Source organism: Cnephaeus nilssonii (genome assembly GCF_951640355.1).
Source record: "Cnephaeus nilssonii genome assembly, chromosome: 7".
Lineage (NCBI taxonomy): Eukaryota > Metazoa > Chordata > Mammalia > Chiroptera > Vespertilionidae > Cnephaeus > Cnephaeus nilssonii.
In genome coordinates, this window is record NC_137078.1 from 28532830 (window position 1) to 28557132 (window position 24303).

Sequence of the window (24303 nt, forward strand, 5' to 3'; positions counted from 1 at the left end):
GGGAGCGCCACTTGGCTGACTGGGATGAGCGGCGGTCCCACAGCGGGAACAGCTGCTCAGAGGGCAGGAGCAGCCACTCAGAGGGTTCCTCAGAGGGCAGTTCCTTAGAGGGCGGATCCACAGCTGCTCAGCTGACTGGGTGAGCGGCACTCCCACAGTGGGGGCAGCCACTCAGAGGGCTGTGGAACCGCATGTCCACAGCTGCTTGGTTGACCAGAATGAGCAGCACTCCCACAGCGGGAGCAGCCACTCAGAGGGCGGTTCCACAGCTGCTCAGAGAGCAGATCCACAGCCTCTCGGCTGACTGGAATGAGCGGCGCTCCCACAGCGGGCTGATCCCCGCAGGCCATGCCCCCCACCAGTGCACGAATCCCGTGCACCAGGCCTCTAGTCTCTCACATAACAAGAGGTCTGGAGATGGACAAGGACAGTTTAGGTTAATTAATTTCATGACTTAGCATGTCTTCTGTGACACAGGGGCCTTCCACCGTTTCATGCTGCAATTCTGTCTGTCCCTGGCAACATTCTTGTAGTAGCAATAGTTTCTCATATGATATGTAGGCATGATGACAGCCAGTAGAGATAGGACTGATTCTCATAATTCTCTTTTTAGTAGCTAGGAGAACCTTTCCCAAAAGGGCTGCTGCACACCATTGACTAGAATTGGGTCCCAAACTCAGATCTAAAAGTTATTCACTAGCAAGGGGAATGAGGACATCATAACTGACTTAAGCTGTTTTTTTATCTACTTTGGGACTTTGGGGTGAAGAGGCTCTTTCCTGAGCATAGTGCCTCATAGGATGAATGACAATATCAGGCCTCTGCTAGCAAGACTATAAGAGGTGGGTTGGGAGGAGGGATCTGAGTTGGCCAGCAATAGTGAAAACACCATGTTGCTTAGAATCTAGTAGGAGGAGCTGCACATAAACCAAGAGAAATTGAGAACAGTGATATATATAATAAAGCCTATGATGGGGAAACATATTGGCCGCTATAGGGACACATAAGAGGAAAACCTAAGGTCTGAATTTGCAGTGGTTATACCTTGTTGATTAAGAGAGTTTCTCAGCTTTGTAGAAGGGGAGTAGGAAGTAAATAAATAAAAATTAAAAAATAAAAGACTGTATTTCAGGTTTTAATAGACTTGATGATAAGAAAATAAGGCAGGCATCCTTATAATAAAACCCTAATATGCAAATAGACTGAACAGTGGAATGACTGGTCACTATGATGTGCACTGACCACCAGGGGGCAGACGCTTAATGCAGGAGCTGCCTCCTGGTGGTCAGTATGCTCCCACAGGGGGAGCACCACTCAGCCAGAAACCAGGCTCAGGGCTGGCGAGTGCAGTGGCAGTGGTGGGAGCCTCTCCTGCCTCCGCGGCAGTGCTAACGACTCCTTGGGGGATGTCTGTCTGCTGGCTTAGGTCCGCTCGTGGGGAGCGGGCCTACCCTGGCAGGTAGACATCCCCTGAGGGGTCCTGGAGTGCGAGAGGGCACAGGCCGGGCTGAGGGACTCCCCTTCCTCCCCAATGCATGAATGTCATGCACCAGGCCTCTAGTCTATCCTATCTAATAAAAGGGTAATATGCAAATTAACCGCCACTCCGTCACAGAGATGGTGGTGCCCATAGTCACAAGATGGCAGCGCCCAGTTTTCTCAGCCCTGCCAGAGTCCCCCATTCTTTTGGGGGGTGGCCACTGTGAGCGGGCAGTTTGAGTGGCCTGGTGGAATGCTTGCTTCATCACCACGACGACAAGGCAAGCGTTCTCCCCCAGCAGCAGAGGGCCTCTGGGCAGCAGGCACGGAGCTGCTTGTGGTGGGGGGGGGGGGATGCTTGTGTCATCGCCCAGCCGTGGATGGGTTTCTGGGCCGCAGAGAGCCTCTGGGCAGTGGGCACGGAGTGGCCAGGCCCTGCAGAGAGCTACTGGCGCATGTATTCATGCGTAGGGCTACTAGTGTAATAAAAGCCTAAGCAACTGTTACGGCAGAACAACCGGTCGCTATGATGCACACTGACCACCAGGGTCAGACGCTCAACACAGGAGCTACCCTCTGGTAGTCAGTGCGCTCCCACAGGGGGAACACCACTCAGCCAGAAGCCAGGCTCACGGCTGGTGAGTGCAGCTGCCACAGCGGGAGCCTCTTCTGACTCCGCAACAGCAGATGCAGTAGGTCAGGATGAGCGCGAACGGCACGGAGCCCAGCCTCGATTTGGGCTCCTCCCTGGCTGCCTGCCACTTGGTGCACTGCTACATCCCCCAAGGGCTTCTGGACTGCGAGAGGGTGCAGGCTGGGCTGAGGGGCACCCCCCTCCCCCCCCGCCCCCCCCCCGCCCCATGCACGAATTTAGTAAGATAATAGGAAGAGTAGAGTAGGATGGACAGGAAAGCCTTTTGGAAAAGGTAACATTTGTGCCAGTGCAAAACTTTGTGAAGAGCTGGTAGATGAGCCTTAAAATTATCATGCTGTGGACAGAAGTACAAGCAAGGGTTTAAATTGTGTTTTAAAGACAGAGTCAGTACCCTTTATTTTGGTAGATTGAACATGGAATGTGAGGAAAAAAAGAGCGATCAAGGATACTCCTAGTTTTTGTTTTGTAGGGCTTGGTTAGAAGAGGGGTTGATAATCAGGCATATATTGGTACCATTTATCTGAGATGAGAAAGAATAGAGGAGTTTCTCTGTTTGTTTTGCGTAGGATGGGTATGGGAGTAGGAAATCAGAAATTCTGTTTGGATCATGCTTACCTTGAGATGTTTTCAGGATACCTGACTTGATATGTGCTATATATGCGGTTAGGACTTGATATATGAAGCTGAGAGTCATCCTCCTGGTATATAAAGCCATTGGACTGATGAGGATCACCTACAGAATTAGGGAATACAGAGAAGTACAAAACCAAGGAATAGGAGCCAGCAGAGGAGGCTCAGGTGAGGTAGAAGCAACCAGGAGTGTTTTGTCTCAGAAGCCAAGAGAAGGATGTGTTTCAAGAAGTGGGAGTGATCAGCTGTGTAAGTGCTGCTTAGAGACTGAGCCAGATGAAGACTGAGAATTGATTCATTGGATTTGTCGAGGGAACTCGTGGTTGTTCTTCATGAGCAGTTTCAGTGGAGAGGAGGGGATATAAAACTGATTTGAGTGGGTTTAAAACAGAATGAGAGGCAAGTACAAATTGCATTTTATAGGAGGTTTGTTATAAAGAGGAGCAGAAATGGAGCTAGAGCAGAATGGAGGAAGGTATAGAATCAAAGAGGAGTTCTTGTTTTGTATTTTTAAGATGGGATGTCACTGCATGTTTGTATGCTATTGGATATGATCCACTATAGAGGGAAAATTGCTTAGTAGAAGGGAAGGGTAATTACAAAGGGTAATTACAGGAGGAGGGTACTCAAGAGGACTGGGATGCTAGCACACAGGCAGAAGTAAGGGCAGTTGATCTGTTTTCACGAGGGGAAGACAAGCACAGTTATACACATTTTAACAATGTGGATATGTTCTGAGAAATGTATCATTAGTTAATTTTATCATTGTGTGAACATTATTGAGTGCACTTACTAGTACATAAACCTAGATATCATAGTCTACTACACACCTAGGCTGCTGGTATAGCCTGTTGCTCCCAGGGTACAAACCTGTACAGCATGCTGCTGTACAAAACAGCACGAGATTAAATCAAGCACAAAAGAAAACGATGTAGTCAAGAGATGGAGTTAACATGAGAGGTGTGAGGCTGCTGCTGGCATAACATGGCACACGGTTTTACAGCAAACTATATTTTTTAATAGTAGAAAGAGGGAATTCTAAAAAAAAATAATAAAACTATAGTATAGTATAAGGCGAGGGACGAAATAGGGTAAATAGTACCATAGGAATGTAATCTGCAAATTCCAGATTTTAGGAAACTTTATAGAACAACCAACTCAGTTTCTTCAGCAAGTAAATTTTTTTTTAAGAAGAGAGAGAGAGAAAGAGAGAGAGAGAGAGAGAGAGAGAGAGAGAGAGAGAGAGAGAATGGGAACCTAGTGATTAAAAAGACTTAAGAGCGCATTGACCATGAGCAGTGGCTGAGCTATGCCATCACCAGGTGATGGAATATTTTAATCCCATTGTAATCTTACAGGACCACCGTCATGCATGCAGTTCATCGTTATGCAGGGCATGACTGTGTGTTGATACAGAGCAGGTAGTTGGATAGATATGGTGGTGGAAAGAAACAGCTGCTCTGTTCTGATTTCTTCTATTTTTCAGTGGAATAAGAAACAAAATCATCTGCTGAGAATCTTAATGAGGAGAAGCCATGTTGGAGCAATATAAAATGCTTATTTTTGAAATAATACTTAAGAAATATATTTTTTCCTTAGCTATTATTTTTGTTATGGTGGTTAACAATCTATGCCCAATCTATTTTATGTAAATAGGGAGAGTTGATTTCACTGAGCCTTGGATGGCATAAATCAGAATACATCACCCACCCATCCTTTGAGTATAATGATTTGAAATTTAGAAATCTTACACCTTGGACTTGTTCTAGTTCTCATTTTTTAACTGACATAGAGAGAGAAGATGGTTTCACTTACTTCAGTGTCCTCATCACATGTCTCAGCATCCAGTGGCTTCCAGTACTGGAGAGCAGTTGTACACTTACTCCTTCTAATGTGAAATAGTTCAGCTTGTGACGATGCTAGGCCTAGCACTCTAATGAAGGTGAACAGAGTGGAGACATTTTTTTGGGTTCAGATTTTAAAGTGAGGTCTCATTCTTCGTCAGCAAGCACAGATCTCTTACATATATTGTTTTTTAAGGGAGTACTCTAGGTGGCCCTTTTTGCTAAGCGGTAGAGACCAATCTCATTCTTGTATCCCATTTTCCAGCTTGCTTCTCTGAACCTCCTTCTCCTTATTTGTAAAGTAAGAATCCCACCTTTAACTCACAGGTTCTGCCTGCGGATCGCAGGGTAGCCTATGACACGTGTGAAAGTTGCTCTGGAAAGGCCTAAATAGTGTAAAAAGCCAAGTCCTATTGTCTTGATCATAAGTTTTGTTATTCTTTAGAAGACATGGACAGTTGCTCAGGACCCCTTAGCCCCTTTTCATCTTACAGAGTCTTTCATTTCTTGACTTATTGTTAATTTTTTCCTATTAGAGGCTTTAATGTAGTGACTTGGTCATTATTCAGGATTTTGACGTGTGCAGTTGTAATTTTTGAACACTACAAACTGGAGGTGACAGAAAGGAAGCTGAGCCCTAGCTGGTTTGGCTCAGTGGATAGAGAGTCAGCCTGCAGACCTAAGGGTCCTGGGTTCGATTCCAGTCAAGGTCACGTACCTTGGTTGCAGGCTCCTCCCCAGCTCGGGCCCTGTTGGGCGGGTGCAGGAGGCAACCAATCGATGTGTTTCTCTCACATTGATATTTCCCTCTGTCTTTCCCTCTCTCTTCCACGCTCTCTAAAAATCAAGGGAAAAATATCCTCAGATGAAGATTAAAAAAAAGAAGAAAGGAAGCTGATGTATTGCTTGTTTTCTACTAATGTATTATTTTAACTTTTAAAAACCATCTGTTAATTTATTATTGACTTTTTAAAACCACAAACTTTCTCTCTCTTCACAGTTTTACAAATGGATATATGAAAGAATGAACTAGAATTTAAATATTGAAAATGAACTTTATTATTATATTTCCATTTGCTAATTTTGAAATCCACTAAAGATAGTTTCTTCTTGTATTGGCTGAGTATTTAAAATTAATTATAGATTGCAGCTTTTAGGGGCATTTTCAAAGAAATTTTACATTTTTTTCGAATTAAAATGAAGTTATTATTTGGAAAAGAAAATAATTTCTAATGATGTCATTTACTACTATAGATTTCTTCTTAACCTTGGGTGGATTTTGGTGGCAAGTGCTACTTTTGGGGACAAATAATTGCTATCACAATCATAGATTTTAAGTGTTAGAATAAGCCTCAGAATTCTTCTTGTTTAACCACTTTCATGTATATGTGAGAAAGGCTCAGAGAGGAAGGATTACCTACCTGCCAATCCATGACACAGCCAGGACCTGACTAGGTCTCTGGGCAGTCAGCGTAGGGTTTTCCTTCTTGGACCAGCCTGCCTTTTAATACACTGGTGTTCTCAGAAAGAACTAGGGACGCTGCCCCTGCACACACAGAAGTGGAGCAGGCAGAGGCGTGTTCCAGGCACTCTTCATGCTTTTCATTTTCCATTCCACCCTTTTAATGGTATAGGTGTTAAGTTTAATTAATCGCCATAAAATATAGCAAACAAATGAGCTCTTTTTGAAATCTCTTCAATAATAATTCTGAATTACTCTTTTCAGTGTCATTCTAGTTCCTTCAGACAAGGTCGGTCAGAGGACAGAATACAGTTTTGATTCTACAAGCATTCATTGGGGTTCTTCCAGCTAACTGTGACATCATATTTATATACCATGGGCTAAAACCACTTTCATGTGGGTTCTGAGATATATAGGGAGGTGTCAAAAGACTTAAAGAGGTGGCTCCCACAGTTTTACTTCTCTTCCCCTTTTTGTTTACTGGGAAATCTCTGGTTATTTAATTGTAGGGTATTTTTTATGAAGATACTTACTTGTAACTCCTTTTTTTGTAAAATACAATAAAAAATTAAAAATCACAGAAAAATATATGTGAGTGAGCTATTTTAAGTCAAACCCCCTTGCTAATGCCACCCAGTTCAAGAAATAAAACGTTGCTTAGCCACTTTGGAGGCCTCTTTATGGTCCCCATCCCCATCACAGCTCTCTCTTCACTTCCACCACTGCCTGAGTTTTATAAGAATCACTTATTTATGTTCCCTTATGGCTTAATTACCCTAGGTTTGTTCTTAGACAAATAAAGCTAAATCTTGCCCATTTAAAAAACCCCAATGTGTATTTTAAATCTCTCTTACCCTGTAGCTCTTCCCCCTCCATCTCTTTCTTTTCCTTGTGATTTACATGTTGAAGAACCTGGGCCTTTTAACCTGTGGGCTTTCCATAGTCTAGATTTTGCTGCATTTCAGTGTGTTCCTCTGTCCTCTGTTTTCCCTGCAGATTGACACCTGGCTACAAAGCCTTGTCAGAACTTGTATTGTGTTGTATTATATTGCACCCTTTATCAAAAGGCTCATAATGAGTGGTTGTTTCTTGTTTTATGATGCTACCAGCCATTGATGCTTAATGCCCAGATTCACTAATTCTGTGGAGTTTGGTCAATGGCGATATTCTGTTTTATCATCTTATTGTCATAAATTAGCTGTAATAATTTTATAAGGAGATGTTTCCCTTCATCTGCTATTTACTCATTGGTAGAGTTCATAGAGAAAGGCAGAATAAATTTAAAATCTTTTATTTACCCAGTTCCTAAAATAAGCAATTATTTTTCTGTCATTCTCAGAAGGTTACTGAAAACCTCTTTTTTTAAACACACACACACACACACACACACACACACACACATATGATTAGGCCTGGCCAGTGTGGCTTAGTTGGTTGGAGCATCGTCCCATGCACCAAAAGGTTGTGGGTTCAATTCCCAGTCAGGGTACATACCTAGGTTGCGGGTTCATTCCTGGCCTGGGTGTGTACTGGAGGCAACCAATTGATGTTTTTCTCTTACATAGATTTTTTTTTTCCTATCTCTCTCCCTTCCTCTCTCTCTGAAATCAATAAAAATGTATCCTTGTGTGAGGATTAAAAATATTTTTAAAAATACCTATGATTAGAAGCTTATTAATTTAAACATATTTGGACTTCAGTCAATTATAAGTTCTTATCCAAGTTCAAATTGCCTGTGTATGGTTATTGTGAACTCCTTCAGGCTGGCTTCTGAGTTCTTTATGACTTGACTCTGGTACTCTTTGATAGCTTTGTTACTCTCAGGCGGCATAAGGTGTTCTAAGTTCATCCTCTGCATTTCTTGTCCCAGACTTGGTATCAGCCATTTCCTAAGAAGTTTTGTTTCAGAGGGAAGGTGGGGGTGGATGGGTGGGTGGGAAGAGATCAACCAAAGAACTTTTATGCATATATGCATAACCCAGGGACACAGACAATAGTGTGGTGAAGGCTTGGGAGTGTGTGTGTGTGTGTGTGTGTGGGGGGGGGGTGGGCTATAAGGGATCAATGGAGGGAAAAGGAGGACATATGTAATACTTTCAACAGTAAAGATTTTTAAAAAAGGGAAATGGCATTTCATTTTCACATCTGGGTACTTCTTCACCAAGAATCCTAGTTCTCAAGAACCTAGGGGAAGATAAAATTAGAATTACCCCATAGTCCTCATTAGCTTTATTCCACTTTACATATACAGTAGTTTTGGAATAATAATAATAAGACATGTACATACACCACCAATCATGATTACCAAAAAGGTAAACATTTTTTTTACAAATGCTATCCCCATTCTCCTCCCAAATATTTTTAATGGGAGTTCTGTATTTACATTGTCAAATCAAAGAGCCAATACATACTCAGTTTCTCCTTTATAATGACATTCAATCTCACAAATAACTACATATTTACTGCTTTACATATACTATGTAAATATCCTTCTATTTACTTTTGATGTTTGAAGCCGTTCTTACTAGGTCCCTTAGGCAGGGCTCCTGGGAACAACAGCCCCGTAGTTGTGTCATGTTCACAGTTAGTGCCCTTTATGCTTGAAAGTCAGTTTTTATGGATATAAAATCCTTGGGTCACATTTTCTTTAAGACTGGTGACAGGATAGTTTTCTCCCCTTATAAGTCATGTGTTCATTTTGTCTAGCTGACCAAAGGAATTTTTTCTTTTTCATTAGAGTTCAGCAATTTTACTAGAATGTATCTTGGTATTGGTTATTCTGGGGCAATAATCATACATAGTATAATCTTTTACTATATAGTCAGATATTTAAAAAGATTTGTCAATTTGCTTGAATTATAATTTTTAGTGGTTTGTCCTGTTCCATTGCTTTAGGACAGTGATTTTCAACAGGTGTGTCACAAGAATTTTTAAAACAGGCAGTACCTGACTATTTATAATATGGTCAGGGATACTGACCTCTTTTGCCTTACATTTTCAAATTAAAAAAATGACTTTAGCCAATACCATGATAGCCATCTGGTGTGAATGAATCAAAATTATACCAATTTTCTTTTGTCAGATTGACAAAAATATATTTTTTGGTGTGCTACAGAATTTTAGTAATTAGTTTATGTGTTCCATGAGATGAAAAAGGTTTAAAATCACTGCTTTAGGGTACCTTTCTTCTTCTTCTCCTCCTCCTCCTCCTCCTCCTCCTCCTCCTCCTCCTCCTCCTCCTCCCCCTCTTCCCCCTTCTCCTCCTCTTCCTCCTCCTCCTCCTCTTCCTCCTCCTCCTCTTACCAGTATATATGAAGTCTGCCTATCTTTAATATTTGTCACTTTCTCTTGCATCCTGTTGTCTTGCTAAATTAACTTATCAGTAGTAGCTTTTTATTAAATTCCTTTAGGATTTTATATATGCTCAATCATTTTATTTGTGAAGAAACCCTTTTAATTTATTTTTGTTCCAACTATATGTCTTTTCTTTCCTTATTGCAGTAGCTAAGATCTCTAGGACAGTTTTGAATAAAAGTGATGAGGGTGGACATCCTTCCCTTGTTTCTCATTTTAGGGAGAAAAACATGATATTAGCTGTGGGTTTATTACACATATGTTTATTGGTTTGAAGAAGTTCTCTAATTTTAGTTTGCTGAGAGTTTTTTCATGAATTGATGTTGAATTTTGTCAAATGCCTTTTCTGTTTCTATTGAGATGATCATTTCGTTTTTCTTTTTCAGTTTGTTATGTCTAAATGTGGTTCTATTTTAGGAGCTTTGACTAGTTGTTTGCGTAGGGAGTGATAAAAAGGACCACAAGATTAAATTGGCTGAGAAATGGATTTCTTTTGGAAATAGGGGAGTTGCTGGTCTTCTAAGTGTGCGGATTTTGGGACCCTGTGGTACTTTGTCATTTGGTGGCACTGCTCTGCTTGACTATTTGCTTATAGGCCCATTTATAAGACCTTCTACTTTTATATTTGAACTGTACTGTGGCTTTAACTTATAGATAACTCAGGAAGCCAGCTGCTCTAAGGGCAAGGAGACTCAAATCATTGTCCATCTTTGATTATGTAGGTCAGCTTTTTACAGCTCCTTTCATCTGTGATTGATTGGGTTTTCTATAGAAAAGTCACTTTTTTTTTTACACAAATTGCCCCATGATTTGGGTTGCTCATGGTCCCTCTCCTAGTTTTCCATCAATCCTATGGATTTACTTTCATTTTCATGTATATTTGTGTTCTCTGTGGATTTTGGGGAAGAAACAGAAATATGTCTTTCTGTTCACTTAGTCTTCTCACCCCTCTACTGGGATCAAACTACATAATTTGGCTTTATGTTTTAGAAGGACTGAGAAGATAGTAAGTTCACACATCTTATTTTTAAACTAGAGGCCTGATGCACGAAATTTATGCAAGAGTAGGCCTTCCTTCCCTGCTGCCGGCACCAGCTTCCTTCTGACACCTAGGATCCAGGCTTCCCTCCAGCCGTCGGCAGGCACCTGGGACTCGGGTTTGGCTCCGGCCCTGGCTTCGTCCAGAAGGACATCCAGAATGACGTCTGGAATGATGTCCGGTCTAATTAGATATTACCCTTTTATTATTATAGATTTTAAATAAAGCACTGATAACAGCAGCTGCCATGGCTCCACTTATAACTTGTTCCTCCTTAGCAATTTTTTTTGCAGAATTCTGAATTTAATTCTCTTATTTCTTTCAGGTCCCATTTCTTTTGTTTCTAGCTTCAAATTAAGAATTTTTATGTTATTTCTGTGAACATACAGTTGATATTTTTTAATATATAAAAATATAGAGAAAGCCCAGCCAACGTGGCTCAGAAGTCACGGTTTGATTCCTGGTCAGTGCATATGCCTGGGTTGTGGGCTCTATCCCTAGTGTGGGGTGTGCAAGAGGCAGCTAATCAATGATTCTCTCTCATCATTGATGCCTCTGTCTCTTTCCCCTGCTCTCTTTCACTTTGAAATCAATAAAAATATATTTAAAACATATATAGATATGTAGTACATTGTTAATTAGTTCTGAGATTAAAATGGTAACATCAACCTAATAGAGTTGGTTTTCTCTCACTGTGTGTGTGTGTGTTTGTGCACTTGTGAGCATTAATAACATACATCGTTACTTAAAGGACTAATTGATAGATTAATTTTAGTAGAATTCAGACAAAAATCTTTAGAAGGAAATGAAGCTTTTAAATTAACCACAGATATAGGGTAGCCTTAATAATTAAAAAACCATCCTGAGAATAACATGCTTTGTACAGATGAAGTGAAATGGATAATTATATGGGATTATGTAGTCAAAGCCAACCAAGTTTTATCCTTCAGCCTAAGTATATATAATTTTTGACCCCAGGTATTTCATATTGCTTCATAGTGACTATTCAGTAACTATTAGTTTATTATATAAAAATTTCTTAATTGTGGCAGTCCTATATATATTGTTTTTCATGTATATCTACAGTCTTTTTGTTGTTGCTGTACTTTATGACAACAGTGAACATAGATGAGGTACTTTAAGCAGGTTTTTCTTTTATATGGGAGCTCATAGTTCCTTTTCATATGACTCTGCTTAGCTTTAGTTTCTTCTTCATAATAGACAATGGTAATAAGGTAGAAAACCTCTTTTTTGTTGTATATTATGATATATTATGGTTTGTTTAAGTTTTGTTACTAAATTGTGTCATTTGCTTGGTTGTTTCAGTTGATAATTTGAATAGGTGCCAATGCAGTTGATGTAATGAAGTTTATTTTTTGGCTGTTATTGCAAACAATAGAAACAGTGCTTCCCCCAAATGGTTTCTATTGGCATTAGGGCATTTTCATAGGAGACTAGAGGGCAATGTGTTTCACTGAAATTGCTTTTCTTTTTGGAACTAGGAGTGAACAGTAGTTCTAAGATTTGTCTGTAATCAGCTGTTTATTGCTGTTGTAAAAAAATATTTTCCCCTTGGGAAGTTTAATGTTACATTTATGATAAATACCTTTTTGATCTGAGGTCAGATTAATTATAACCAACAGCTCTATTACTTTTCTGAAGATATGGACATAGACTTTGTTTTTAAGAAGAAGTGCTAGAGGGGTGAAAGAGAGTTTAGAGGAAAATTATGTTTTTTAAACACTAAGAAAATAATTCTTAAGACTATGATAGTAGTTATTTTTTAAAAAATATATTTTTATTGATTTCAGAGAGGAAGGGAGAGGGAGAGAGAGATAGAAACATCAATGATGAGAAGAATTATTGATTGGTTGCCTCCTGCTTGATTCCCAGTGGAGCCTGCAACCTGGGCATGTGCCCTTGACTGGGACCCTTCAATCTGTAGGCCGACACTCTATCCACTGAGACAAACTGGCCAGGGCCTTAAAAATTGTCTATATGATTTGTGAGAGTGAAAATCTTGTGATGACTTACCATAAAACTTAAATATAGATAAATGGTGTTGACACCAATTAAATATAGCTCCTCTGATTGGTTATCTAGAACTCTGTTGATGGACGAGATAGATTCCTGTTTAATGGTGGCCTTATTACATTTTAAGAGACATAAACATGGCTTTTAATCACAACTTTTAATGATTGATGTTATGGTCTGGTATAGGCTTTTGTTTCATTTATTAAATTTATTTAATGTGCCCTGAGGTATGTGGACCCTGAGAAGAAAGATTAATTTGTTGAGAACTTTGAGAAGGTATTTGTCTGCTGAGGTGGATTCCCCATGGTCAACAAGGGCCCACATTTTATAAATAATAAGAGCCTAAAAGCCATTTGTTGACAGGGGCTTCTCACGTACTTTTGTTTATTGGTAAGAACCTTAGACTGAGCTGTCTGCTTCCCATGCTATGCCCTGCTCTTTTAAGCCTGCTGAATCAACTATTATAAGGGAGTTCCTACTTTCATTTTTCAGCCAATGGACTAAGACCTGCTCCATCAAATCAGAAGTACTCTATAACTATCAATCAGGATCCATAATGCTGGCCAATCAGGAATGTGTATTTGGGTCAGTCAGAAGTCATGATTTTGGATACCTCATTTACATAAAACAGACAATAGTGGGAACTTAAGTGGGAACTTTCGCTATTAAAAGTGGCCTCCCCTTTGTAGAGCACAATTTAGTTTGCTACCTGAATCTGTGCCTCCTGGGCTGCACTTCTTTTGCTCAAATAAATGATTTCTTATTCTTTGTTATAATCTGAAATTAATTTTGGTTTATAAAGTGAATCATATATAGGCATTGTCCTCAAGAAGCTTATCTTTTTGTAGGGAAGAGATGTCTATTGAAAGAACTGTAGTATTAACAGCCAGTGGCATAAGAACAGTACAGGTAATTTGGGACAGTGATTCAACAAGAGTGTTAAACAGTGTTTTATACTGCCCTAAAATACAGATATTCTCTGCCTCTTGCTCCTCCTATGAAACCTCTTGATCACATAGGAGTTATTGCTTGCTGAAGCCCCGTTATGGCAGCTTTGAAGGAAATGAGTCTGTTCTTGTTGCCTCTCTGTCCTCTAGCTGACAATTGCACCATCATGTAAATTAGCCAAGGAGATTACCCTTGCAGACTCTTACCTTTCCCAGTTCTGAGTATATTTTGCTTGGCTACTTCTTACTGTATTTTTTTTTTAAATAACAAAGTGCTTTTCTGTTACCCCCTCCAAGAGAACAGTTTTTATATTAATTAATGTCTCTTTGGGAAAGTGACTTTGAAAAAGATGTAAAACACTAAAAAATTTTGTTTAGAAACCTGTTATAAGTTAAGTGTTTATTTAAAACAACTCTTTATTCAGACTATTTAGCTAATTCTGAATTCTAAATTTGTCTGGGTCTCCCACCAGAAATAAGGTTGGGATCTAACAGTATCCCAGCTCAAATTTTAGTCAGGATGGAGCCCAAGTATGCATTTTCCTTCAGAATATTTTTCTCTTTAATTCATTTTTTTTTTTTTTAGTTTGAAACCAAACAGTAAATTTTCCTCATTTCTTCCTCAAATCATAACATAGATTCATGTTGTAATTTAATTTTAGTGTTTCTTGATGCATGTGATAATTAGAGTAAAGTATAATGAGATGTGCAAATTGGATGGTGAATTGAATAAATATAACAGCTGATCACGTTGTCTCTTAATGTCACTTTATTAAGGTCTGATATACTGATATACTCTTGAATTTCCTTTTCCCCCCCTTCATTTCTTTTTCCTTCCACTCTTGTTCCTTCCTCTGTTGAGGTTGTTATCTCCTACTGTAGAGTACCAGGATAGTGATCTTAGGGGAGGTGAACTAATTACAGATTTTTGCTTTTCATTTTATAGGGATATTATTTATAAAGTGATGTATATCTCATAACTTTAGGTTAATTTTTATGTTAACCCTTTTAAGGAAGGGGTGTTTTACTTTAGTTTAACAAGAAGGAAATGATTGATTCAAATGCTATGTGCTGTGCGAGTCTTAAATGCAGTTTTAAATATAATGTGTTATCAAATGTACATGGTCTGCTTTTCACTAATTTTTACTCATCTTACTTTGCCTTGGATCTGGAAGTGACATAAAAATACCAGTGAACCTTATACTTCGTGATATAAGGGAGAGGAAAAAAACACCTCTTTGTATATATCCTTTTAGGTTCAACAATTGGGGCCTGGGAATCAAACTGATAAAACACGGATGATAGGAAAACAGAAAAAACCCCACACCAGATTGAAGTAAGCATGGGAGTTCACAAAGAAATGTGACTCCAGCAGGCAATTAGAATTTGGAAATCATACACCGTTTTAATAAAGGGGATAAAGAGGAGAGAAGACTTTAGACAAAGGAAAGAGTTTTGGGTTTCTTGGTCAGGGGTGAGTTATGGGAAGGTGATTAGGACATACGAAATAAGGGTTGTGTAGTAGGGTTTGCTATACAGGTCAGAGTTGTCTCTGGAGTAGTTGTCTTTCTGGTACTGGAGAGGGAAGTAACTTTCCAAATGGAAATTTGTGTCCTGCTTTTAGCCAGATAGGAGAGGGGAGAGAGCTTACCCCCCCTGAGTTGAGTCTGCTGTTTCTAAAATGCTTTCAGCTCAAAATAATCTTTATGTCAAAGTGGCGTATTTTAGGGTGGCATATTCTGGTGCCCTTCAGTGGGAACAGAAGATTCTACTAATCATTCATTGGCGTCTGTAGCGGTTTCTTCCCTATTCGAACTCAGAGCACTTATTTTCTTTTGCAGTATTTTATTTAAAAACATTAATATTAAGGTATGCTTTATAATGTATACAATATATTAGTATGAGTTACATATAATTGTATATGTTTTTGTATTTGGGTACATTTCCCTCTTTTTTACTGGTGGGTGCCTTGATAAGGAGTTTGGTATCCACTAGTTTGTAAAATTACTTTTGCTTATTAAGGAGCTAACCATTTACTTAAAGTGTATATTTATGCTTCTCTTCAAATTGCATATTTATTGTTCTAGTTTTTTCAGCTTCATATGTATTCCTTGAAACACAAAGTCCTCTTTATATTTGATAGGCCTCTAAGTATATATTGTACACAAAATAGGCACAAAATATTTTGTAAATGAATTTGTGAAAATCATATATAAGATGAAGTTGTTGATTGTCTTTATTCGAGAAATTTTCACAGATTTATTGCATAACGGAAATGGTGGCAGTAGATTGAGTTAAAAAGTTAAATGACATATTGAGAAGTAATAGCTGACACAAAAGAAAGGGAAGAATCAAAATTCTCTGCACTTGGTTCCCTTTAAAGCCGTGAGGCTAGTTAGGCCTACCTGGTGCTTTTTGCTATTTCTTACTTTCTAACGAGCATGCAGGCATCAGTCCCTCATTTTTGGATTTCTGTAGGAGGTACTGCCATACCTCCTCTCTTTGGTCTCACCCCTTTCCGTCATCACTTATATTCCCTGTAGCTTCTTTTAAAAACTTTTTTATACTTCTCATTGAAATTCCCTTTCAAAAGTGAACCAACTTTCCTTAAATCCTTAACCTCTTCACAGAAGTCTACATCCTTGTCGTTTATACCTCAGTGAAACTGGGAGAAAAAGGTCTGTATGTCCTATCCTCAGTTTTTTGTTTTTTTTTAAGTCACAGAATCCTTTCTTCAAACAAAACCATTCATAGACGCTTGGTACATAGAGCAGATGAAAGCACAGGGACAGGATGCAATAGGGGAAGAGGAGCAGGATGATGATGACTATTCTGGTCTCCCTTACTCATCCTCCCCTGTGACCCTGATCTGGTTCCTTAGGGACCTCATCTGGCATTAGGGTTACACAGCCCTGCTATCACAGAAAGCCATCTCTCCTTCATAATCAGGTACCCTTGGGTCTCTTTATAGTAGTGCATGCTGGATCTCCCACAAGACTGCTCTCAGCATCCTTTATTACCTCCAGATCTCTATTCTCCCCCTTTCTGTAAAAACCTTGGTTCTAAGGCCCATATCTTCCATTTCTCACTGGACTGTGAACTCCTTGAGATCAGTGTCTTTTAATTTAGAAATATGTTTCAAGAAAATATTCATGATTATTTTGAATTAACTTTACATTCAATTTTAATTTTAATTAATATGTCAAGGCTATCTAAAATGAAGACAAGGAAATTCATACTATTTAAGAATTTCTCAAGGTATTATTTTTATCAACATTCATATTTTGAATATGCCTGTGCTAGATACATTTCTAAAGATTTTTTTTAGGCTTTTATTAACTGTTGAACAGAACTCAATAAGCAAAAAGAATAGGATGTAAGAAGGGAATGTTTAGAGCAAAAATACTCCTTGAGAAATTACCTTAAAGCTTTTGCTACTTTATTGGGTCACATAAAGTGTGGCATTAAGATTTTGTAACTGGGGTGTGAATTTTGGCTTAGTCTGGTCTACTTTCTCATTTTAAAGCCAAATTTAGTAAAAGCATGAATAACCTATAATAATCCTATATAATAAAGGCCTAGGGGGCGTCACGTGACGCCCTCACACGACATCGTCACAAGATGGCTGCCCCTCATGTCGTCACAAGGTGGCCACCACAAGATGGCTGCCACAGGATGGCCACCACAAGATGGCCGGCAGGGGAGGGCAGTTGGGGGCGAACAGGCCAGCAGGGGAGGGCAGTTGGGGGCAATTGGGCCAGCAGGGGAGGGCAGCTGGGCAACCAGGCCTGCAGGGGAGGGCAGTTGGGTGTGACCAGGCTGGCAGGGGAGGGCAGTTGGGGGCAAACAGGCCAGCAGGGAGTGCAGTCGGGGTGAATAGGCCAGCAGTGGAGGGCAGTTGGGGGTGATCAGGCCGGCAGGGGAGAGCAGTTAGGGGCAACCAGGCTGGCAGGGGAGGGCAGTTGGGGGCCATCAGGCTGACAGGGTAGGGCAGTTAGGGATGAAATCAGGTCAGCAGGGGAGGGCAGTTGGGGGCGAGATCAGGTCAGCAGGGGAGGGCAGTTGGGGGCGAGATCAGGCAGGCAGGGGAGGGCAGTTGTGGGCAACCAGGCCAGCAGTGGAGGGCAGTTGGGGGTGACCAGGCCTGCAGGGCAGGGCAGTTAGGGGCGATCAGGCTGGCGGGAGGGCAGTTGGGGGGCGAACAGGCCAGCAGGGAAGATCAGTTGGGGGTGATCAGGCCGGCAGGGGAGGGCAGTTGGGGGTGAACAGGCCAGCAGGGGAGGGCAGTTGGGGGTGATCGGGCCAGCAGGAGAGAAGTTAGGTGTCAATCAGGCCGGCAGTGGAGTGGTTAGGGGGCAATCAGGCTGGCAGGCAGAAGTGGTTAGGGGCAATCAGGCAGGCAGGCAGGCGAGCGGTTAGGAGTCAGCAGTCCCGGATTGTGAGAAGGATGTCTGACTGCCGGTTTAGGCTTGATCCCAAGGGATCGGACCTAAACCGGCAGTCGGACATCCCCCACGGGGTCCCAGATTGGAGAGGGTGCAGGCCAGGCTGAGGGACACCCCCCATGCATGAATTTCATGCACCAGGCTTCTAGTAAAAGCATAATATGCTAATTAGACTGGACGTCCTTCCGAACGACCTTCTGGATGAAGCCAGGGCTGCAAGGGAAGCCCAGGTCCCAGGTGCTGGAGGAAAGCTGGTGCTGGCAGCTGGGGGAAGGAAGGCCTACTCTTGCACGAATTTCGTGTACTGGGCCTCTTGTATTTTAAATAAATTTCTTATTCAAGCATCTCTATTTTGAACTTTTTCTCTTTATTTTCAGCTTTTCTGCTTACTTCCTTAAAATCGTCCTTGGACTGTTTCATGCCCTGGTCTAATGTTTATACTGTTACCAGAACATTTTCCTAGGGTGTTATATATTGGCTATACTGTTTTCATATGTGGTACATACCTAACTACATAATGGTTACCTTGATGAAGTGCCACATAAATGTTACCCATGATTATTATTATTGGTACCATATTATTGTTGGTGGTGATGTTACCTCTTTTTTGTTTTCCACACCAATATTTTTATCTTATAGAAATGTTTCCACCTCTCTAAACAACCTTAAAGCTCAGTACTCCATTGGATTCTCATGTTGGAATCTAAAATCTACCCCAAGTTTCGCTCCCAGCCAGGTGACTTGCATTTCTAGACACTTGATAGGCATTAATGGATCCTCAGATTTAGTGTGTCCCATGTGAGTTTCTTACCTTCTATTCCAATTCTCAGCCAGCTTCTCCTGACAGCTAGTGGCTGCATTTTTATTTCTTAAGTTAGGGTTCAGTAAACTCTGGCTTTTGGGCCAAATGTGACCTGCTGCTTGTTTTTGAAGTGAAGTTTTATTGGAACACAGACATACCCATTTATTTAAGTATTGTGTATGGCTGCTTTTGCTCTAAGGGGGCAGAATTGAGTTGCAATAGAGACATAGGACCAGCAAAGCCTAAAAAGTATTTACTATCTGCCTTTTATAGAAAACTAGTGCCCCAGTGCACAGATTCGTGCACACTGAAAGGAAATTAATTTGAAGGTGGCCGGTGAGGTGGGACTGGGTGAGACGGGGTGGGGGGACATGCCCTGGAGCCCACCTTGCATGGTCCCTCCTTGGTGTCTGCAGAGTGAGTGGGGGTCCCTCCAGCAGGTGGGGTCCCTCCGCCTGGCCTGTGGGGATTGGGTCAAAACTGGCTCTCTGATATCTCCCGAGGGGTCCTGGATTGCAAGAGTGGGTCTCGGGTGATGCACCCCAGAATCAGCCTCCCTCCTCTCTTGTTCTGGGGTGTGTCACCCAAGAACTGCTGCTGCCAAGTCACCGCAGCTTGGCAGCTCCTGCTTGAGCACCACCGGTCAGATGGTCACTTAGCCTTTTATGTATATAGATGTTTGCTAACCCCTGCCTTAAACTCAAAACCTTAGCATCACCTTTGATTCTTTCTTGGGGTTTCACAAGTAAATTTTAGCAAAAGAATTAATCTCCTTTTCTTTAATTATCTCCTCCTCCCTTCTTTTCCCCCTCCCCTTCACCCCTGTCTTCCTCTCTCTCTTTTTTTTTTCCTCTTTCTCTCTCTCCTCTTTCACATGCATTCAGGTCCTCACATCCCTTTGTCAAGGGTATTCAATTAACTTCCCCACTTCTTGGTTTCTTTTCTTTCTTTTATTTTATTTTACACTTGTCACCAGTGCCATGTGCTTAAAGTTTGGCTCTAGTCTGCCACCAAAACTTAAGAGATTTCTCCATTGTCCACTAAATTAAATACTATCCAGCCTCTTTCTTAAGGCTCCTTCTGCAATATACATCCTATTAGTCTCCCTGATACAGAAATTATTTCTATAATGAGATATTTTCTCCTTTCTTCCTCCTTGTCTTTGTCCATGGTATAACAACTGCTAAAGTTTTCTCTGCCTCCATTTCCCCCACCCCCCGCCACCCTCCAACTTCTGTTTCCCCTTAAACGTCACCCAATTGTTTTGAGAAGGTTTTTTACTGTCTTTTTCAAGGTGGACATTCTTTTCTCTCCATGATCTGTTGCTTGTACATCTTTTGTCACTAAGGGCTTTTTATTTGATGCTGTGTTGCTTATGTCCTTGTATAACTCATCTATTCTAAACCATAAGCTTGTTGAAGACAAGGCACATATTCCTTTTTACTCTATTTCCTTAAGTACCATTATGTCTTAGAGGTACATAATAATTAAGTAACTTATTCACCTTATAGGAAGCAGGCTTTTTATTTGCATTTAATTATTGGTGACCACATAGGCTTTCTTGGATGTTTGGCAATGATCCTACGTGTTACAGCTGCAGTTCTTGTGGAAACCAGATGTTACTCCTTGTACAGATTGTTAAAATAAATGGAAAGATTTTTTTTGTTTGATAAGGTATTTCACATTTATTACAAGAAAACTATTTTTTGTGCAATGATGTGCTTGGTACTGATAAAAAGGTAAAACCAGGTGGCAGAAGCAGGCAATTATTTTCTTGGATATATGTTAAGCAATCTACAGAAGTCAGATCTTTTTGATTTTGTTAACAAGTTTTTTCAGGATTCCAAGTAGAAAAATTGTACCGAAGTACTCTAAGTTATTGAAATGAAACACTTACAGGTGCTTTTGAAATAGTATTTTATGTTCTGCCTATTCATTCATTCATTTAATCATTCTCTGAATACTTCTTATACTATCTCTTCTATGGTATGATAGACACATATAGAAGTCTTACTATGTTTTTTTTTAAACATAGTTGTAAGAAAATCCAGTTTCATGCTAGACTGGCTTGTTATTATTTAGAGAATTTTATATGGATTACCATCAGTTTGCATGGATATACCTATGAGCCAAGGAGTTCACACTGTCTTCTCTTCAATCTTTAGAAGAGCTCAAGAGGAGAACAAGAAGATAGTGCTGGCTGGATGTGTTCCTCAAGCCCAGCCGCGCCAGGACTACCTTCAAGGACTGAGTGTCATAGGGGTAAGCCTATACCTGATGGGGGAAAAAGAAAGTCTTATGTTGTTAAAACACGAAATAACTCCATACTCTATTTTCTGTTTCTACTTTACTTACAAGCTGTGTTATACTTATGAATGTCCTCAATATACTTCCCCGATTGCATGAAATTTTGTCATGTCTGTGTAACTTTTTCATCATAGCACCAAAAACATGTTCTAGATTATCTCATGAAAACAAACACACACACACACACACACACACACACACACACACACACACACACACACATAACAAAATAAATAAGTCATAGCATGGAATTTAAGTCCCTTAATAATAACCTGGTTTTTGCCTGCCTGTTCAATATTGCCATCCTAATATATAAAGAGCCAGGGTCCGTAATGTCCAAAACAACTGAACAGACGACCAAAGGCCAGGCTGCGCGCGCAGCAAGCTTGGGTGGGCGGGGACTGGCAATCGGGCTGAACTGCTGACCTTAGTCCCTCCTAGGTCGCGGGTACTGTGGCGACTCAGCACTGACTGCCACTGCCAAGGCAGGTGCAATCTGATTGGGGGCCCTGCCATCGCCCCACAATTGCCCCACAGAGGGAGGCCCAGGCTACACCGCCGGCAGCAGTGGGTGGGGCCTCCCTCTATGGAGCGATCAATCGCGGGGCTTCCGGACTGCGAGAGGGCACGGGCCTGGCTGAAGGCCCCCCCCCCATGTGCATGAATTTCGTGCACCAGGCCTCTAGTATCATTATAATTTTCTAACCCCACTAAGCTACTTGTCATCTCCCAGTATATCTGGGTACACTTACATGCCTTTTTTGGAATACCCCACTTCCCTACAGTCACCCCTCCACCCCCCACCCGGAAGTCTTGGCTTCAACATTACCATTCTGTCAAGCCTTCGCTCACAATTCTGTGCAGTCCTTGATAACCTTGTGTTGGGGCTCCCTTTGCTTACTGTGCAGTTACTTGCCATTTGCTCTCTCAGCCTTTTGCAGAGTTGTGATTTTGGGGTTAACGTACATGATTTTTTTTATTAAAGCCTACCTCTCTGTTTAAATTATTAGATTCATGATGACAGCTGTTCATTTTTTTTTAAACCGTCATGTGTTTCTTCAGCTTTCCCATGATGCCTGACATGCAGTGGGCCCTCTGTAAATGTTGGGTGACTGACCAACTGAATGAAGGAATATTCCCTTGTACTTGTGTTGTTAGCATACTTTTCCCTCTGTTGGGCAGTCAGTCTGTAAAACCAGGAGATTGCTACCTACCATTTCTTATTCTTGTGGCTGTCATCATTCACAGGATTCCATTCAGTCCCTGTTTGTTGACCACGTGGTGGTGGTTCATCCTCCCATTATGCAGTGTGCTCAGCAATGATCTTTTACAGTCTTTAGTTTTCAAAAAACATAAAAATATTGTATGTTCATAGAAAAAATTTATATGAGTAATTGGCACATGGATTGAGATTTATTGTTTTTTTCCTGATTTGATGTATCACTGACAGGTTCTTATACTGGATTCTTAGTGTAATAAACTTGTTTTCTGCTGTGAGGTCCTTGCCCCACTAGCAGATTTAATAATCTTTGAGCAAACATTCTCATGTTAAACAAACAGAACCTGAATGTTTGGGAACTTAGTTTGTTTTCATCATTTGTCTGTTTACATTTTGATTTCTCTTGGTTTAAGGATTGAAATGAATATGGACTCCAGAGTTATCTTTTCATGTCAGACTAACTTTCTTCGTAAACATAATCCTGCTGTGTTAGGGAAATAGGAAACTAGTTAGAATTTTGTTTTAGAGATGGAATGTGGTAAAAGCTTGGGATTCATCTTAGATTTCATCTCAAGGAATTAAGTTACCAGAATAGTAGCATTTCTTTCGTATGGCAAAAGCCTCCTCTCTATGTACATATGGTAACATTTTCCTGAACTCCATTGTGTGCAGTAAAGAGCTTAGTGTCTGTTAAGAGGCAGGGGAGATTCTCAAGATAGTGCTGTTAATGTGGAAGACGATTTTCAGGGATAATGTAAACCCATGGCTGTAACAGCTAAAATTTGTTTTTCTATTTAATCTAGCACCCTCTTTGTTCTGTCACCTGGTCTTATTGTATTACCTTTAAACTTCTTTAGATTTATTTTATTTGGCTCCTTTATAATTGGAAAAATAACTTAAGAACATATGTTTTAAAAAATGAATAGAAAGGAAGTCCATAACTCCATCATCCTAACACAATAATTATAACCTTGCTTATCCTCTTCAGACTTCTAATATTTGCATATTTTAGTTAATTACAATCTCCAAACTATTTTTCTTATTTTCCACGAGCTTTTATTCCATGAGGTTTTTAACTATTTGAAATTCTTCATTACTATTCTATTGAAGGATATGCCATAATATACTTAATTATTCTTAATTGTTGGATATCAGTATTTTCTGGTTTTTAGGAAATATACATCACACATTAATACTCACAAAGTGGTTTGTATTTTAATTTAAAATCAGTGTATTGTGAAAAGTCTCCAAAAGCTGAATCACACTATCCATAGAAATGATTTACAGTTTAATTTTCTTTTTAGTATTTATTATTTAACTATAAGATTATTCTTTGTCAACGTCGTTTTATATAGCATGTTTTCTGTAACAGCAATATGACATCTATCATAACTGACTCTATATAAAAATTATGTCCACAGAACCAAAAATTTCAGGGAAAAAAATCTGGAATAGGAAACCAAAATAATCTAAAGTTGGTATGTGGAGAGACTGTTTCTGAATAGAATGTTAGAATTGTTACAAAATCAGAAACCTTCTGAAATAAAATGAGCTACATTGAAATAAAAAAATGAGTTATATTGGTTTATACAAAGGAAAAACAATTCTGAAGTGTGAAAAAATATGAAGATGTTTAAATTCAGTGATTTTGGAAACTATTTCTAGGAGGGTGTTTGGAATTGTATTGCACATTTGATTTACAGACTGGATGAAAACTGTTATTCCTTCACAGAATTTCCCTCACAGAATTTCTCTGATAGAGGGTGTTAATAGAGGAGGAAGGAAGAACAGCTGTAACTGCATTCTGTGCTTTCACCTCCTGCTGGGATTTGTCTCTGTCACCCCACAATTCAGGGAGGATGTGTCAGTTCTGCTGACCAAGTGATTGAAATAAAAAGCTGCCTTTAGGTGGGCATCAGTGGGTGAGCAAGCTACTTATTGCACACCTGAGTTAAAAAGACATACTATCCCATGTTTGCAAATGCTCATAGAATTTGAGAAGAGATTTGATAAGTAAGAAGGATACCATTGTAACATGTTAATTTCCATCAATATCAACCTTTAGAAATGGGGCTTTTAATGTGTT

General features: G+C 40.1%; 1 protein-coding gene across 5 annotated transcripts in view; it reads left to right on the plus strand.

Annotated features, from left to right (window-relative positions):
• CDKAL1 (CDKAL1 threonylcarbamoyladenosine tRNA methylthiotransferase) overlaps positions 1-24303 on the plus strand; it is a gene marked incomplete at its 5' end in the record, with an annotated part of 659036 nt that overhangs the window by 166566 nt on the left and 468167 nt on the right. For all 5 annotated transcript variants that reach the window (XM_079776595.1, XM_079776597.1, XM_079776596.1 and 2 more), the window contains one exon: positions 20857-20953. In XM_079776595.1, the coding sequence (XP_079632721.1) occupies positions 20857-20953 (97 nt within the window). The remainder of the gene's footprint in view (positions 1-20856; positions 20954-24303) is intronic.